The sequence below is a fragment of the Ranitomeya variabilis genome, chromosome 2, assembly GCF_051348905.1.
Source record: "Ranitomeya variabilis isolate aRanVar5 chromosome 2, aRanVar5.hap1, whole genome shotgun sequence".
NCBI lineage: Eukaryota > Metazoa > Chordata > Amphibia > Anura > Dendrobatidae > Ranitomeya > Ranitomeya variabilis.
The window spans coordinates 241767803-241784751 of NC_135233.1; the positions used below are offsets into that span (position 1 = coordinate 241767803).

Below are 16949 nucleotides of genomic sequence, written 5' to 3' on the forward strand. Positions count from 1 at the left end.
CCAGGTCATAACAAGCCTCCCAGAGCTGCTGTTTTGATGTGAACTGCCTCCCACCCTCATAGAGCTTTTGCTTGATGATACTCCAAAGGTTCTCTATAGGGTTGAGGTCAGGGGAAGATGGTGGCCACACCATGAGTTTATCTCCTTTTATGCCCATAGCAGCCAATTACTCAGAGGTATTCATTGTCATGCATGAAGATGATTTTGCTCCTGAAGGCACGTTTCTGCTTTTTAGACCATGGAAGAAAGTTGTCTGTCAGAAACTCTATTTACTTTGCTGAGGTCATTTTCACACCTTCAGGAACCTTAAAGGGCCCTACCAGCTGGTTCCCCATGATTCCAGCCCAAAACATGACTCCTCCACCTCCTTGCTGACGTCGCAGCCTTGTTGGGACATGGTGGCCACCCACCAACCATCCACTACTCCATCCATCTGGACCGTCCAGGGTTGCTCGGCAATCAGTAAACAAGACTGTTTGAAAATTAGTCTTCATGTATGTCTGGGCTCACTGCAACTGTTTCTGCTTGTGAACACTGTTTAGGAGTGGCCGAATAGTAGGTTTATGAACCAAAGCAAGCCTTTGAAGGATCCTACACCTTGAGGTTTGAGGGACTCCAGACGCACCAGCAGCTTCAAATAACTGTTTGCTGCTTTGTAATGGTATTTTGGCAGCTGCTCTCTTAATCCAATGAATTTGTCTGGCAGAAAGCTTCCTCATTATGCCTTTATCTGCATGAACTCTGTCTGTGCTCTGTTTTAGTCACAAATCTCATCACAGTATGATGATCACTCTTAAGTTTTTGTGAAATATCTAATTTTTCCATACCTTGTCCAAGGCATTGCACTATTTAACGCTTTTCAGCAGCAGAGAGATCCTTTTTATTTCCCATATTGCTTGAAACCTGTGACCTGCATAATAATGTGGAACATCATTTTTGAGTAGTTTTCCTTTAATTAGAATCACCTGGAAAACTAATTATCACATGTGCTTAAGATTGATTTCAATGATCCATTGAGCCCTGAGACACAATACCATCCACGAGTTTATTTGAAAAACAAAACAATTAAATCTTTATGACACTTAAATCCAATTTGCATAATAATTTGGAACACAGTGTATAACGTACATACCTCAGTCGCAGTTTCACTTATATAATGTGTGTGTGTGGGTCTGTATGTAATATATATATACACACACACACACAGACCACTCTGATTGATTGTGATAAAAGTGTCAAGACGCTTTATTGGCCCAACGTGGCAACGTTTCGGATCAATAACAGAACATTTCTCTGATATGAAACTGAAATGTTTCCACATGGGCTGATAAAGAGTCCTCTGTCTAAAGGGATTGTAGAGATAGAGAAAAAATACACAGCACCGATGTGCCTACGTGTCACCGCCTCCACAAATAAATAGTACAACTGATTGCCGCTGTTATGCCATGTATGCCTGACCTTAGACACTGGGTGCACATAAAAAGTGGAATGTAAAAATCCAGGCAAAGAAAAAACAGAAGTGCACTCACCGGTCTCTTGTGCGAAAGTCCTTTATTTAGAAAATATGCGGCCACACTTGGGGAGAACGTGGACAAAGACTTTGTCACCAAGTGTGCCCGCATATGTTCTAAATAAAGGACGTTCACACAAGAGACCGGTGAGTGCACTTCTGTTTTTTCTTTGCCTGGATGTTTAAAGGGATTGTCTCCCACTAGGACAACCTCGTGTTAAACTAAATGTTCACCCCAATAAAATAATAAAGCCTATACTCTCCTCTTGTGCCGGCGCCGTTCCCACAGTGGCTGTTGTGACCCCCTCGGGGCTGTGATGTGCTGTTGAGATGCCCGGCACCAATCAGCGCTGGTGTCGCTGTCTCCATGTTCGGACAAACTGAACCTACAACTAATTCTGTAATGGTGCATGTATACTAACGCAGATCGTGTTCGTTCGTGCGTGTCGCCATTTCTAATTCACCTATATATTTTGGCATGGTGGGAGCCCCATTTGAAAGTTCGCACCGGGGCCCATAACTTTGTAGTTACGCCACTGATTCAGAAGAACACTTTTTCCTGTGTAACAGTGCTGCCGATCAGCTGATGAGTGTGTGTACAGCAGCTCCGGTTTAATGGTCTGTATGGGAACAGGACAATCTTTGGTATGATCATCCTCTCCTCATACAGCTCGTTGGACGCACACCCCGTGTACATGGGGTGATGTGCTGCTGGCAGAGATTTACTTGGCAGCATATATATGTTGATGATCAAGTGTCCTGTGATCACTGACTAATATACCGTGTAAATAGACCATGAGGCAGAGTTCACACACATGTTGGGTGTATTCTTCAGGATTGTCTCCTGCATCTAGTGGGATATATCACTAATGGGCTGCAGCTAGCCTGAAAATATCTGACACAAGGATGCCTGACACCTCATGCAGGGATTCTCATTTGGAAGACACTAGGGATCAGTACTATGTATGATCTAAGCAAGCAGAGATATTCATGGTTGCTGACAGCCGCCATAGAATGACCCATTGTCCAGGTGATTGATCGCAACAGCAGTGACCCCTGCAGGTGATGTGAAGTATTGCCATATAGTTATATTATAATAGGACACTTCATTGTAGGAGCACTGTGTAGTGTTGGAACATCTCAGTGTTTCAGTATCAGTTCATCTTTATCGTCAGGTCCGTCCGAGGTGACCGCTACAATGAGGTACAGCAGACGACCGACCTGCCCGGATGCGTCAGTGGCCACTCATCTCCCAACTCCACCTGTCTCCAGACATAGGAAGAGCCGCAGCTTAGGAAACAAGTGGGTTATAAGCACTGTCAGAGACTGTCACACTATATTATTATTAGTATTTTTCTTTGTTTGTATTTTCCAGAACTTAGGGCTTCTATGGACACGCTGTTCAGCAACCTCTTATAGAACATATTTAGAATTTCTGAATTGTCTTGTGTCATCCTGCTCCCTGCCTGTTATATATAATATATACACTTGTATGTGACATGTGCAGTGACTGAGTATGGCTCACTGTCTACCACTGCATTCTCTACTCTGATGTGAAATATTCCTGTTAACATTTGCCAAAGGCCGTTAGAAGCCTTTCCCATGAAATAATGTGTCCATCCTAAGCCGCTGCACATGTTCAGAGATTGCTTGCAGACGTCAGCTCCATTTTACATTATCCAATTATCAGGACAATCAATTCCAGGTGGGACTTTTTTTTTAAAGATTGGATGTACAGTGCCATATGTCTCTACAGAGACTGCCTACTTCTACCTAAATAGATAGCAATCCCTGGCTGCCTCCAGTAGGTGGCACTAGAAGCTGGATAAGAGCTCCATTGCATACTCTTCCCCCCTGGGAGCAGTGCTCTCTTGCAGTCTCTACAAGTAGTAATCATGCCTTCTCTATATACAATGTTTGACCCAATAAGTATCAACTAGAAAATTAAAGGACCCTTAAATGCAGCCCTCAACTCCTCCAGATAGCAGTACAGTATCCTAGACTCTTTGTTAGCCATTCAGAAGGGTATGCAATAAGCAAGATCCATATGCAGCCGGTATAGGCCCCAAACCAGGCTCCTGTATACACTGCAGGCTAAATATATGCTACGGAGATATAGAATTTAGCATGTTATAGTTGGTAACAAATCTTTAATTTCTGTTTATGAGGTGGGTGAGAGGCGAGACTGCCCAATACATCCAGGAGCATATACTCTCCAATTCCCATTACCCAGAGCAGTGTCCCCCGACCTATAACTCTCCAGCTGATGCAAAACTACAACTCCTAGTAAGTTGGGAGTTGTAGTTTTGCAACAACAGTTGAGGTACAGGTGAGAAATTGCTGACCCAGATCATGTGCATGCAACTTTCTACCATACAGCGAGCAAATATTGAGACTCTTTGTCAATTGTGCCTTTATTTGATGACCACAGCTTTTCGTTATACATTGACTTTTTGTTCATTTGCCGCCTCATTCATGAACATGTGTGAAATGAATGGAATTTCTCTCTCTCTTCATGTATCCAGCGTGATGTGTCAGTTCAGTGTTGTAGAAAGTAAGAGTGCCACATTTCCATCAGAGAAGCAGCGCCACCTGCTGGACGACAGTGTCCTAGAGTCCCAGAGCCCTGCGAAGAACAATACTCAGACATCAGCGTTTACCAATGGCATTTCCATAGGTAAGTGCTCGCTACAAAGGTTTATTGTGCATTTTTCTGCCCAGCTTCTCATCACTACTACATCCTGCAGCTTACTCATCTCTTTTGTAATGCATTGATTTGTCCATACCTGAAGCTTGACTAATAATCATGGCTAGAATGTATTTTTACCAATTAGGAGTATTATTATTATTATTATTATTATTATTATTTATTGTTATAGCGCCATTTATTCCATGGCGCTTTACAAGTGAGGAGGGGTATACATAATAAAAACAAGTACAATAATCTTGAACAATACAAGTCATAACTGGTACAGGAGGAGTGAGGACCCTGCCCGCGAGGGCTCACAATCTACAAGGGATGGGTGAGAATACAGTAGGTGAGGATAGAGCTGATCGTGCAGCGGTTGGTTGATCGGTGGTTACTGCAGGTTGTAGGCTTGTCGGAAGAGGTGGGTCTTCAGATTCTTTTTGAAGGTTTCGATGGTGGGCGAGAGTCTGATGTGTTGTGGTAGAGGGTTCCAGAGTAGGGGTGATACGCGAGAGAAATCTTGTATACGATTGTGGGAAGAGGAGATAAGAGGGGAGTAGAGAAGGAGATCTTGTGAGGATCGGAGGTTGCGTGTAGGAAAGTACCGGGAGATGAGGTCACAGATGTAATGAGGAGACAGGTTGTGGATGGCTTTGTACGTCATGGTTAGGGTTTTGTACTGGAGTCTCTGGGCAATGGGGAGCCAGTGAAGGGATTGACAGAGGGGAGAGGCCGGAGAATAGCGGGGGGACAGGTGGATTAGTCGGGCAGCAGAGTTTAGAATAGATTGGAGGGGTGCGAGAGTGTTTGAGGGGAGGCCACAGAGCAGGAGGTTGCAGTAGTCAAGACGAGAGATGATGAGGGCATGGACTAGGGTTTTTGCAGATTCTTGGTTGAGGAATGAACGGATTCGTGCAATATTTTTGAGTTGAAGTCGGCAGGAAGTGGAAAGGGCTTGGATATGTGGTTTGAAGGAGAGATCAGCGTCAAGGATAACCCCGAGGCAGCGAGCTTGTGGGACTGGCGAGAGTGGGCAGCCATTTACTGTAATGGATAGGTTCGTTGGGGGGGTCACGTGAGATGGGGGAAAGATGATGAATTCTGTTTTGTCCATGTTAAGTTTGAGAAATTTAGCGGAGAAGAAGGATGAAATAGTGGACAGACATTGAGGGATTCTGGTTAGTAGGGAGGTGATATCTGGTCCAGAGATGTAGATCTGTGTGTCATCAGCATAGAGGTGATACTGAAAGCCATGAGATTCTATGAGCTGTCCCAGGCCAAAGGTGTAAATGGAGAAGAGCAGGGGCCCAAGGACTGAACCTTGTGGGACTCCGACAGAGAGGGGGCGAGGTGAGGAGGTGGTGTGTGAGTGGGAGACGCTGAATGTCCGGTCTGTTAGGTATGATGAGATCCAGGATAGGGCCAAGTCTGTGATGCCAAGGGATGAGAGGGTCTGTAATAATAGGGAATGGTCCACTGTGTCAAAGGCAGCCGACAGGTCGAGGAGGAGGAGAACAGAGTAGTGTTGCTTGCTCTTGGCGGTTAAAAGGTCAGTGGTGACCTTAGTTAGGGCAGTTTCAGTGGAATGGTGTGGCCGGAAGCCAGATTGTAAGCGGTCAAAGAGGGAGCAAGAAGAGAGATGGGAGGACAGTTCAAGGTAGACGTGTTGTTCCAGTAGTTTTGAGGCATAGGGGAGAAGTGATATAGGGCGATAGCTAGATACAGAGGATAGGTCAAGAGAGGGCTTTTTGAGGATAGGTGTGATGGAGGCATGTTTAAAGCTTGAGGGGAAAACACCATTTGTTAGTGATAGGTTGAAGAGATGGGTTAGGGTTGGGATGAAGATTGTGGTGAGGTTTGGGATGAGGTGGGTTGGGAGCGGGTCAAGTGCACAGGTGGTGAGATGCGATCTTGAGAGTAGAGTGGCGAGTTGATCTTCTGTAATGGTGGAGTAGTTGGTTTTGGAGGTGGAGGGTAGGGAAGTTGGGAGGAAGGGCTCTGGGGCTTGTTGACCAAAACTGCCTCTGATGTTATCAATCTTCTGCTTGAAGAATGAGGCAAAGTCTTCAGCAGAGATAAGTGAGGAGGGAGGAGGTGCTGGGGGACGGAGGAGAGAATTGAAGGTGTTGAATAACTGTTTAGGGTTGTGAGACAGGGAGGATATGAGAGATGAGAAGTAGGTTTGTTTAGCTGTGGCGAGTGCGGTCTTGAAAGTAGTGAGGGACTGTTTGAATGCGATTAAGTGGTCATTGGAGTGGGATCTTTTCCATCTGCGCTCAGCAGCCCTGGAAGCTTGCCTCAGTTCTTTGGTCAGGCTGGTGTGCCAGGGCTGTCTGTTGATTTTGCGAGCTTTGGTATGTGTAAGTGGGGCAGCAGATTCCAAAGCTACAGCTATTGTGTTGTTATATAGAGCGGCAGCGTCATCCGCATTGTGTATGGAAATTATGTCTGTGAGAGGGAGGAGGGATTCAGAGAATGAATGTAGGTCAAGATGTTTAAGATTTCTGCGAGGGTGTGAAAGTTTGTGGGGTGGGGATTCTAGACATGGAGTGGAGAGAGATGAGAATGTGAGAAGGTTGTGGTCAGAGAGAGGAAGAGGCGAGTTAGAGAGGTTAGATAGGGAGCAGAGGCGGGTGAAGATGAGGTCCAGTGTGTGACCATCTTTGTGAGTGGCTGCAGAAGACCATTGAGTGAGGCCGAAGGAGGAAGAGAGAGATAGAAGTTTAGTGGCAGCTGAGAGGGAAGTGTCAATGGGTATGTTGAAATCGCCCATGATGATAGTGGGGATGTCCGCAGAAAGGAAATGAAGTAGCCAGGTGGTGAAGTGGTAAAAGAAGGTGGTGGCTGGCCCTGGGGGGCGGTAAATGACAGCCAGTTGGAGGTTGGAGGGGGAGTAGATGCGCACAGAGTGCACCTCAAAGGAAGGGAGGGTAACAGAGGGTGGCAGTGGGATTGGGGTGAAGGAGCAGTTATCTGACAGGAGAAAACCAACTCCTCCACCATGCTTGCTGCTGGGGCGGGGTGTGTGAGAAAGGTGGAAGCCACCGTAAGAGAGTGCAGCAGGGGAGGCTGTGTCAGAAGGGGTGAGCCAGGTTTCGGTGATAGCGAGGAAGGAAAGTTTGGTAGTAACAAAAAGATCATGGATGTAGGAAAGCTTGTTACAGACAGAGCGAGCGTTCCACAGAGCTCCTGTTAGTGGGACTGGGGAAGCGGGGGCTGGGCGAATGGGTATAAGGTTAGAGAGGTTACAGAAGTTTGTGATGGAGCGTGGATGGGAGGTAGAAATGACTGTGGGAATATGGTGAGGAGGACCAGGATTTGGAGAGATATCACCAGCAGTGAGAAGGAGCAGAGATAGTGTTAGCAGGTGGGAGCAGGAGAGAGCGTGAGGGGGCTGCCTGTGCTTTGAGACAGAGGATTGTATGTTAAGGAACAGTTCTGAGGAGGAGGTGAGATGGATGGGGAGGATTGAAGAGGAGATGAACAGTTCCTTACTTGGTGTGGGGATTGGGGGAGGTTGCAGAAAGTGAAAGATTATAGGGGTAAAAGTGACAACAAACAGAAACATTGTTTGCAGTGACTGGCCAGTTACCTTCAGTTCCCTTCAGGTTCAATTCAGGTTTTAATTCTAATGTAATCCACACTTTTAGAACACACTTCTAGAAATCACACTGCAGACTAAAATCCTGCGGACTTGTGCTATGCAATATATGGAAAACTAAGTGCGGTCAGGTGTGGAGCAGAGAGGAGTGGTCTCTGCTCATCTTGGTCAGAGAATTAAGGGTCGACCAGATGCATACAATCAGGCCTAAGTAAACAAGGTCATAAATATCACAGAGTAAGTTGGGGGTTAGCTGAAAGGCATACCATCACAATGCTAGGAGCAGGGGAAAGTCTATGCGCAAAGCTGGGTGATGTATTATGTGCGCTTCATAGGAGATCTGGATGAACATACCATCACAATGCTAGGAGCAGGGGAAAGTCTATGCGCAAAGCTGGGTGATGTATTATGTGCGCTTCATAGGAGATCTGGATGAACATACCATCACAATGCTAGGAGCAGGGGAAAGTCTATGCGCAAAGCTGGGTGATGTATTATGTGCGCTTCATAGGAGATCTGGATGAACATACCATCACAATGCTAGGAGCAGGGGAAAGTCTATGCGCAAAGCTGGGTGATGTATTATGTGCGCTTCATAGGAGATCTGGATGAACATACCTGTTGGAAGAATAGAGTATAGGAGTATAGGAATATATGGGATGTGCACATAATTGTCATTGACAGTAAATAAATGATGGGTTTTCTGTGCCACCACTAAATATCTAGTAGAAGCAGCATTTATCAATGTTGTCCTGGCAGCAAGTGAAAGAACCTGTACTCTGATCTCCTACTGTAAGTATTTTGCTTACTCGGGAGTCGCTGTGGCAGCATCCATACATTAGTTCTGTCAGTACACAGAAGGCAGCAGTTTGACAGCTGTCTACTCCCACAAACATGCATGCTGAGATTAGCCGAGCTAAGGGGAAAACACAGATCAGGCATGGTACATTTTAAGCATGTCAATCTCTAATACTAGATGTTAGTAGCAGCATTAAAATGTATAATGACTAGTGAAAATTTTTCTCAATACCTGACGGGAGTCCTCTCCATACTGTTTATTAGACAATATAGCACTTCCTATGTATATGCCAAGCATGTCATAAATGAGTTGTCCACTACTGGATAACCCCCCTTGCTTACTGATTTCACGACTCTAAATAAAATAAAAACAGCGTACGCTGACTTCCTGCAGTTGCGCCATTCCAGTGATGTCTGCACCACTCTTACCGGTGAGTGATATGACTTGTTGTGTCACGTGCTGGCTGCAGGCCATGAGCTGCCTCTGTTAGTCTGCAGCCTTCACTACTACAACAGAGCTGATGTCCGCTCTCTCAGAATATTGCTGAGCTACACCTGAAGAGCGACTGCACTCGTCACTTGACACAAGTCATGCTGATCTCTGGGAATAGTGACACCGACATCCCTTGCATGGCGCCTCTGCAAGAGATGACTATATATGGTTTGTATTTGAATTGGAGTTCTTAAATTAATAACTCCTTTTAACCCGCAAGTCTGTTTGCACATTAATGACCAGGACAATTTTTACAATTCTGACCACTGTCACTTTATAAGGCAATCACTTATAAGGCAATAACTCTGAAGCACTTCAACGGATCCAAGTGATTTGAGCATTTTTTTCGTGACATATTGTTCGTCATGATATTGGTAAAAGTTCTTCGATATGACTTGCATTTATTTGTGAAAAATACGGAAATTTGGCAAAAATTTAGCAATTTACAAACTTTGAATTCTTATACGCTTAAATAAGAGTGATGTCACAGAAAATAGTTAATTTTACATCAGCACAATTTTTAAAACAATTTTTTTTGCTAGGAAGTTATAAGGGTTAAAAGTTGACCAGCGATTTCTCATTATTCCAACAAAATTTACAAAACCATTCTTTTAGATACCACATCACATTTGAAGTGACTTTGATGGGTCAGTCTGTATGACAGAAAATATCCAAAAGTGATGCCATTCTAAAAACTACACCCCCTTCAAGGTTCTGAACACCATATTAACCCATCAGGTGCTTCACAGGAATTAATGGAATGTGAAAATAAAAAAAGAATAATTAACTTTTTTCACTAAAGTTTTACTTTAGCCCAACATTTTTATTTTCAGAGAGGTAACAGGAGAAATTGGACCCCAAAACTTGGTGTGCAATTTATCCTGAGCACACCGCAGAAACCCCATATATGTGGGAAAACCACTGTTTGGACGCAGGGCTCCGAAGGGAAGGAACGCCATTTGACTTTTTGAATGCAAAAGTTGCTGAAATAATTAGCGGACGCTATGTAACGTTTGGGGGGCCCCTGATGTGCCTAAACAGTGGAACCCCCCACAACTTACCCCATTAACCCCTTAAGCCCCGAGGGTGGTTTGCACGTTAATGACCGGGCCAATTGTAACAATTCTGACCACTGTCCCTTTATGAGGTTATAACTCTGGAACGCTTCAACAGATCTTAGCAATTCTGACATTGTTTTCTCGTGACATATTGTGCTTCATGATAGTGGTAAAATTTCTTCGATGTAACTTGCCTTTATTTGTGAAAAAAATGGAAATTTGGCAAAAATGTAGAAAATTTCGCAATTTTCCAACTTTGAATTTTTATGCCCTTAAATCACAGAGATATGTCACGCAAAATACTAAATAAGTAACATTTCCCACATGCCTACTTTACATCAGCACAATTTTTGAACCAAAATTTTTTTTTGTTAGGGAGTTATAAGGGTTAAAAGTTGGCCAGAAATTTCTCATTTTTACAACACCATTTTTTTTTTAGGGACCACATCTCATTTGAAGTCATTTTGAGGGGTCTATATGATAGAAAATACCCAAGTGTGACACCATTCTAAAAACTGCACCCCTCAAGGTGCTCAAAACCACATTCAAGAAGTTTATTAACCCTTCAGGTGTTTCACAGGAATTTTTGGAATGTTTAATTAAAATGAAGATTTTAACTTTTTTTCACACAAAATGTATTTCAGCTCCAATTTGTTTTATTTTACCAAGGGTAACAGGAGAAAATGGACCCCAAAAGTTGTTGTACAATTTGTCCTGAGTTACCTGATACCCCATATGTGGGTGTAAAGCACTGTTTGGGCGCATGGCAGAGCTCGGAAGGGAAGGAGCGCCATTTGACTTTTCAATGCAAAATTGACTGGAATTGAGATGGGACGCCATGTTGCGTTTGGAGAGCCCCTGATGTGCGTAAACATTGAAACCCCCCACAAGTGACACCATTTTGGAAAGTAGACCCCTTACGGAACTTATCTAGATGTGTGGTGAGCACTTTGACCCAACAAATGCTTCACAGAAGTTTATAGTGCAGAGCCGTAAAAATAAAAAAATCATATTTTTCACAAAAATGATCTTTTCGCCCCCAATTTTTTATTTTCCCAAGGTTAAGAGAAGAAATTAGACCACAAAAGTTGTTGTGCAATTTGTCCTGAGTACGACGATACCCCATATGTGGGGGTAAACTACTGTTTGGGCGCATAGTAGAGCTCGGAAGGGAAGGAGCGCCATTTTACTTTTCAATGCAAAATTAACTGGAATTAAGATGGGACGCCATGTTGCGTTTGGAGAGCCCCTGATGTGCCTAAACATTGAAACCCCCCACAAGTGACACCATTTTGGAAAGTAGACCCCCTAAGGAACTTGTCTAGATGTGTTTTGAAAGCTTTGAACCCCCAAGTGTTTCACTACAGTTTATAACGCAGAGCCGTGAAAATAAAAATTCCTTTTTTTTTTCACAAAAATTATTTTTCAGTACCCAGTTTTGTATTTTCCCAAGAGTAACAGGAGAAATTGGACCCCAAAAGTTGTTGTCCAATTTGTCCGAGTACGCTGATACCCCGTATGTGGGGGGGGACCACTGTTTGGGCGCATGGCAGAGCTCGGATGGGAAGGAGCGCCATTTGGAATGCAGACTTAGATGGATTGTCTGCAGGCGTCACGTTGCATTTGCAGAGCCCCTGATGTACCCAAACAGTAGAAACCCCCCACAAGTGACACCATTTTGGAAAGTAGACCCCCTAAGGAACTTGTCTAGATGTGTTGTGAGAACTTTGAACCCCCAAGTGTTTCACTACAGTTTACAACGCAGAGCCGTGAAAATAAAAAATATTTTTTTTCCCAGAAAAATGATTTTTAGCCCCCCAAATTTTTATTTTCCCAAGGATAACAAGAGAACTTGGACCCCAAATATTATTGTCCAATTTGTCCCGAGTACGCTGATATCCCATATGTTGGGGTAAACCCCTGTTTGGGCGCACGGGAGAGCTCGGAAGGGAAGGAGCACTGTTTTACTTTTTCAACGCAGAATTGGCTGGAATTGAGATTGGACGCCATGTCGCGTTTGGAGAGCCCCTGATGTGCCTGAACAGTGGAAACTCCCCAATTCTACCTGAAACCCTAATCCAAACACACCCCTAATCCCAACGGTAACCCTAACCTCACCCCTAACCTTGACACACCCCTAACTCTAATCCCAACCCTAATCCAAACCGTAAATTTAATTCTAACCCTAACTTTAGCCCCAACCCTAACTTTAGCTCCAACCCTAGCCCCAACCCTAACCCTAGCCCTAACCCTAACCCTAATGGGAAAATGGAAATAAATAATTTTTTTTAATTTTTCACTAACTAAGGGGGTGATGAAGGGGGGTTTGATTTACTTTTATAGCGGGTTTTTTAGCGGATTTTTATGATTGGCAGCCGTCACACTGAAAGACGCTTTTTATTGCAAAAAATATTTTTTGCGTTACCACATTTTGAGAGCTATATGTTTTCCATATTTTGGTCCACAGAGTCATGTGAGGTCTTTTTTTTTGCGGGACGAGTTGACGTTTTTGTTTGTAACATTTTCGGGCACTTGACATTTTTTGTTCGCTTTTTATTCCGATTTTTGTGAGGCAGAATGACCAAAAACCAGCTATTCATGAATTTCTTTTGGGGGAGGCGTTTATACCGTTCCGCATTTGGTAAAATGGATAAAGCAGTTTTATTCTTCGTGTCAGTACGATTACAGCGATACCTCATTTATATCTTTTTTTATGTTTTGGTGCTTTTATACGATAAAAACTATTTTATAGAAAAAATAATTATTTTTCCATCGCTTTATTCTGAGGACTATAACTTTTTTATTTTTTCTTTGATGACGCTGTATGGCGGCCCGTTTTTTGCGGGACAAGATGACGTTTTCAGAGGTACCATGGTTATTTATATCCGTCTTTTTGATCGCGTGTTATTCCACTTTTTATTTGGCGGTATGATAATAAAGCGTTGTTTTTTGCCTCTTTTTTTTTACGGTGTTCACTGAAGGGGTTAACTAGTGGGACAGTTTTATAGGTCGGGTCGCTACGGACGCGGCAATACTAAATATGTGTACTTTTATTGTTTTTGTTTTTTTATTTAGATAAAGAAATGTATTTATTGTAACAATATATATATATTTTGGGGGGGGCATTTTTTTTTTTTTTTTTACACTTGTGAAATTTTTTTTTTTTACACAATAACATTGCCCCGGGGGGGGGGGGCATGATGTTATAGTGTAAGATCGCCGATCTGACACTTTGCTGTGCACTGTGTCAGATCGGCGATCTGACGTGCACAGCTCCTGGAGGCTTCCCGGCGCCTGCTCTGAGCAGGCGCAATGAAGCCACCTCCCTGCAGGACCCGGATGCCGCGGCCATCTTGGATCCGAGCCTGCTGCAGGGAGGAGGAGGTAAGAGACCCTCGGAGCAACACGATTAGATCGCCTTGCTCCGGGGGTCTCAGGGAAGCCCGTAGGGAGCCCCCTCCCTGCGCGATGCTTCCCTATACCGCAGGAACACTGCGATCATGTTTGATCGCAGTGTGCCGGGGGTTAATGTGCCGGGGGCGGTCCGTGACCGCTCCTGGCACATAGTGCCGGATGTCAGCTGCGATAGTCGCTATGACGTACTATCCCGTCGGTGGGAATTAAGGCCCACCCCACCTCGACGGGATAGTACGTCATATGGGATTAAAGTGTTACGGAACTCATCTAGATGTACGTCATATGGGATTAAGGTGTTACGGAACTCGTCTAGATGTGTGGTGAGCACTCTGAACCCCCAGGTGCTTCACAGAAGTTTATATCATAGAGCTGTGAAAATAAAAAAATCACTTATTTCACAAAAATGATCTTTTAGCTCCAAATTTTTCATTTTCACAAGGGTTACAGGAGAAATTGGACCCATCAACCTTTTGTGCGATTTCTCCTGAGTACGCTGCTATCCCATATATAGAGGAAAACCACTGTTTAGGCGCACGGCAAGGTTCAGAAGGGAAGGAGCAGCGTTTGACTTTATCACAAAATTGGCTGGAATTGAGAGTGGATGCCATGTCGCGTTTCGATAGCCCCTGATGTACCTAAACAATGGAAATGCCCCACAAGCAATCCCTTTTTAGTAAACTAGACCCGCAAAGAATTTATCTGGATGTGTGGTGAGCACCTTGAACCCCCAGGACACAAATTTTGCATTTTCACAAGGTAATAGAGGAGAAAATTTGTTGTGCAGTCTCTCCGGAGTACACCGATATGTGGGAGAAAACTACTGTTTGGGCGCACATCGGGGCTCGGAAGGGAAGTAGTGATGTTTTGCAATGCAGACTTGAATGGAATGGTCTGCGAGCATCGTGTCGTGTTTGCGGAGCCTAAACAGTGGAAATGTCCCACAAGTGGCCACATTTTGAACTAATGTACTGTTTCCTGGTACCGTATTTTTCGGACTATAAGACGCACCAGACCATAAGATGCCCCCCAAATTTTCAGAAGAAAAATAGGGAAAAAAATTAATGCGTCAAATGAGGGTCCGTCTTACAGTCCGAATTATTCAGCTTACTGCTGGAATAGGGTGTGATCGGGAGCACTGGTGGAGCGGGGTCACAGGAGGTGTTCAGTGGTCTGGCAATGATCTGACTCATCCCAGGCTCGTACGGCAGGTTTGGTGGTGCGCGGACTCTGCCATTTTGTGAAAGCCTCCACATATCCATCCCAGAATGGTGCGCGGCAGTTTCGCAGATGCTCGGTGGTGCCGGGTCTCAACCGACATTTTGTGACATCACGCAACCCCCACACATCCATCCCAGGCGGGTGCGCGGGCATTTTGGTGATGCTTGGTAATGCGGTGGCTCCGCTGACATTTTGTGAAAGCCCGGAGCCCTCGCACTTCCATTGCTGTAGTGCTGTGGTCTCCAGGAAAATGCTGGCGCATACGCAGAATAAGATCTTGGGACCGAGATCTCATCTCCCGAGATCTCAATCTGCACATGCGCCACCTCCGGCGGCCATTTTCCTGGAGACCACAGCATTGCAGCAATGGAAGTGCGGGGGCTCCGGGCTTTCATAAAATGTCAGCAGAGCCCCCGCACCACTGAACATCTCCAAAACTGCCGCGCATCAGCCTGGGATGGATGTGTGGTAGCGATGGGATTTCACAAAATGTTGGCGGAGCCCCAGCACCACTGAGAATCTGTGAAACTGCCGCGCATGAACCTGGGATGAGACTCCTGGTAAGTACATCTGGACTATAAGACACACCCACATTTTCCTCCAAAAAATTTGGGGAAAAAAGTGTGTCTTATAGTCTGAAAAATATGGTATGTGAATTTTATAATTTGGTGGCATATACGGAGGTTGTGTAGAGTGCATCTGGTTGGCATACTTAGTCAAAGTCAGAAATTAATGTAGTAATTTTTGGATGTGTGGTACAGTCTGAAGCATTTTTTATACACAGGCTAGGTTTGTCGGGCAGGTGTCGCATTGATAAGTGGTGTCCTTGCGTATCCCCCTTCTGTAAAAACACTCGGCACCTCTTTTGCGACCTTCCTTTTTTTGTGGTGTGAGGGACCATCCCTAGGAAATGTTGGCCTGATACAAACTGAGCACCTTCAGTTCCAGAAGTACTGGGGCCCGCTCCTTCCTGATCTCTAGTGATGAGCAAATATACTCGAGATTTCCCGAGCACGCTCGGGTGTCCTCAGAGTATTTTTTAGTGCTCGGAGATTTAGTTTTTCTTGCCGCAGCTGAATGAATTACATCTGTTAGCCAGCATAAGTACATGTGGGGATTCCCTAGCAACCAGGCAACCCCCACATGTACTTATGCTGGCTAACAGATGTAAATCATTCAGCTGCATCAATAAAAACTAAATATAATTTCCGAGAGCTAAAAAATACTCGGAGGACACCCGAGAGTGCTCGGGAAATCTCGAGTAACGAGTATTATCGCTCATCACTACTGATCTCCAAAGATTAGGGCCTTGATCATTACCTCCTGGAACTGCAGGTACAACATACTGGTCTGGCCTGCACATCGTGATAGCACAAAAGCGCTGTGCACAGCCAGTTTCTTGTACAACATCTTGGCCTTTCTCATGGCACTGTCCGGCTGGAGGACTTGATCAGAGAGATCAACTGCCCCCATGTACCCCTGTACACAGTGTGGTTTGTGAACCTGTGTAGAGGTACAGTGCTAGGGATGCGGCCGTCACCATGTATGGTGGTCAAGAAAAGGACATCCCTCTTGTCCTTGTACGTGGCCACCAGCATGTTGTCACTACATTGGGCTCTGTTCTCACCCTTCCTGAGCAGCTGCCTAATTAACATCTTAGAGAGGCCTCTCTGATTTTTGCTGACCGTAGCGCAGGCTGCGGTATCTCATGCAGAGAAGGTCTTGAAGAGTGGGATGCTGGTATAAAAGTTATCTATATAGAGGTGATAACCTTGATCCAGCAGTGTGTGCACCAAATCTCATACAATTTTCCTACTCAGTCCCAGGAAAGCAGGGCATTTAGGGGCTTCAACCCAGGAGTCCTTCCCTTCATAAAACCTAAACTTGTGGATGTACCCTGAGGTACTCTCACACAGTTTGTACAGCTTAATTATGTACTTGGCTCTGTTACTGGGCAGGTGCTGTCGGAACTTGAGCCTCCCATTGAAATGGATTAGGGGCTCATCCATGCAGATGTCCCTTTGGGGACATCACAGCAAACTTGTTGCTGAAGTGCTTAATAACCGGCTGAATTTTGAAGAGACGGTCAAAGTTGGGGTCATCTAGGGGAGGACACCGTGTATTCTCATTATAATGCAAGAATCTTTGGATGACCTCTAAACATT

At 44.7% G+C, this 16949-nt stretch overlaps 1 protein-coding gene across 33 annotated transcripts in view; it reads left to right on the plus strand.

Moving 5' to 3' along the window:
- RALGPS1 (Ral GEF with PH domain and SH3 binding motif 1) overlaps positions 1-16949 on the plus strand; it is a 1054187-nt gene that overhangs the window by 876406 nt on the left and 160832 nt on the right. For 26 of the 33 annotated variants that reach the window (XM_077284283.1, XM_077284266.1, XM_077284272.1 and 23 more), the window contains 2 exons: positions 2686-2812; positions 4036-4187. The exons of the other annotated variants lie outside the window; for them this stretch is intronic. In XM_077284283.1, coding sequence (XP_077140398.1) covers positions 2686-2812; positions 4036-4187 — 279 coding nt within the window. The remainder of the gene's footprint in view (positions 1-2685; positions 2813-4035; positions 4188-16949) is intronic. 33 annotated transcript variants of the gene reach the window in all.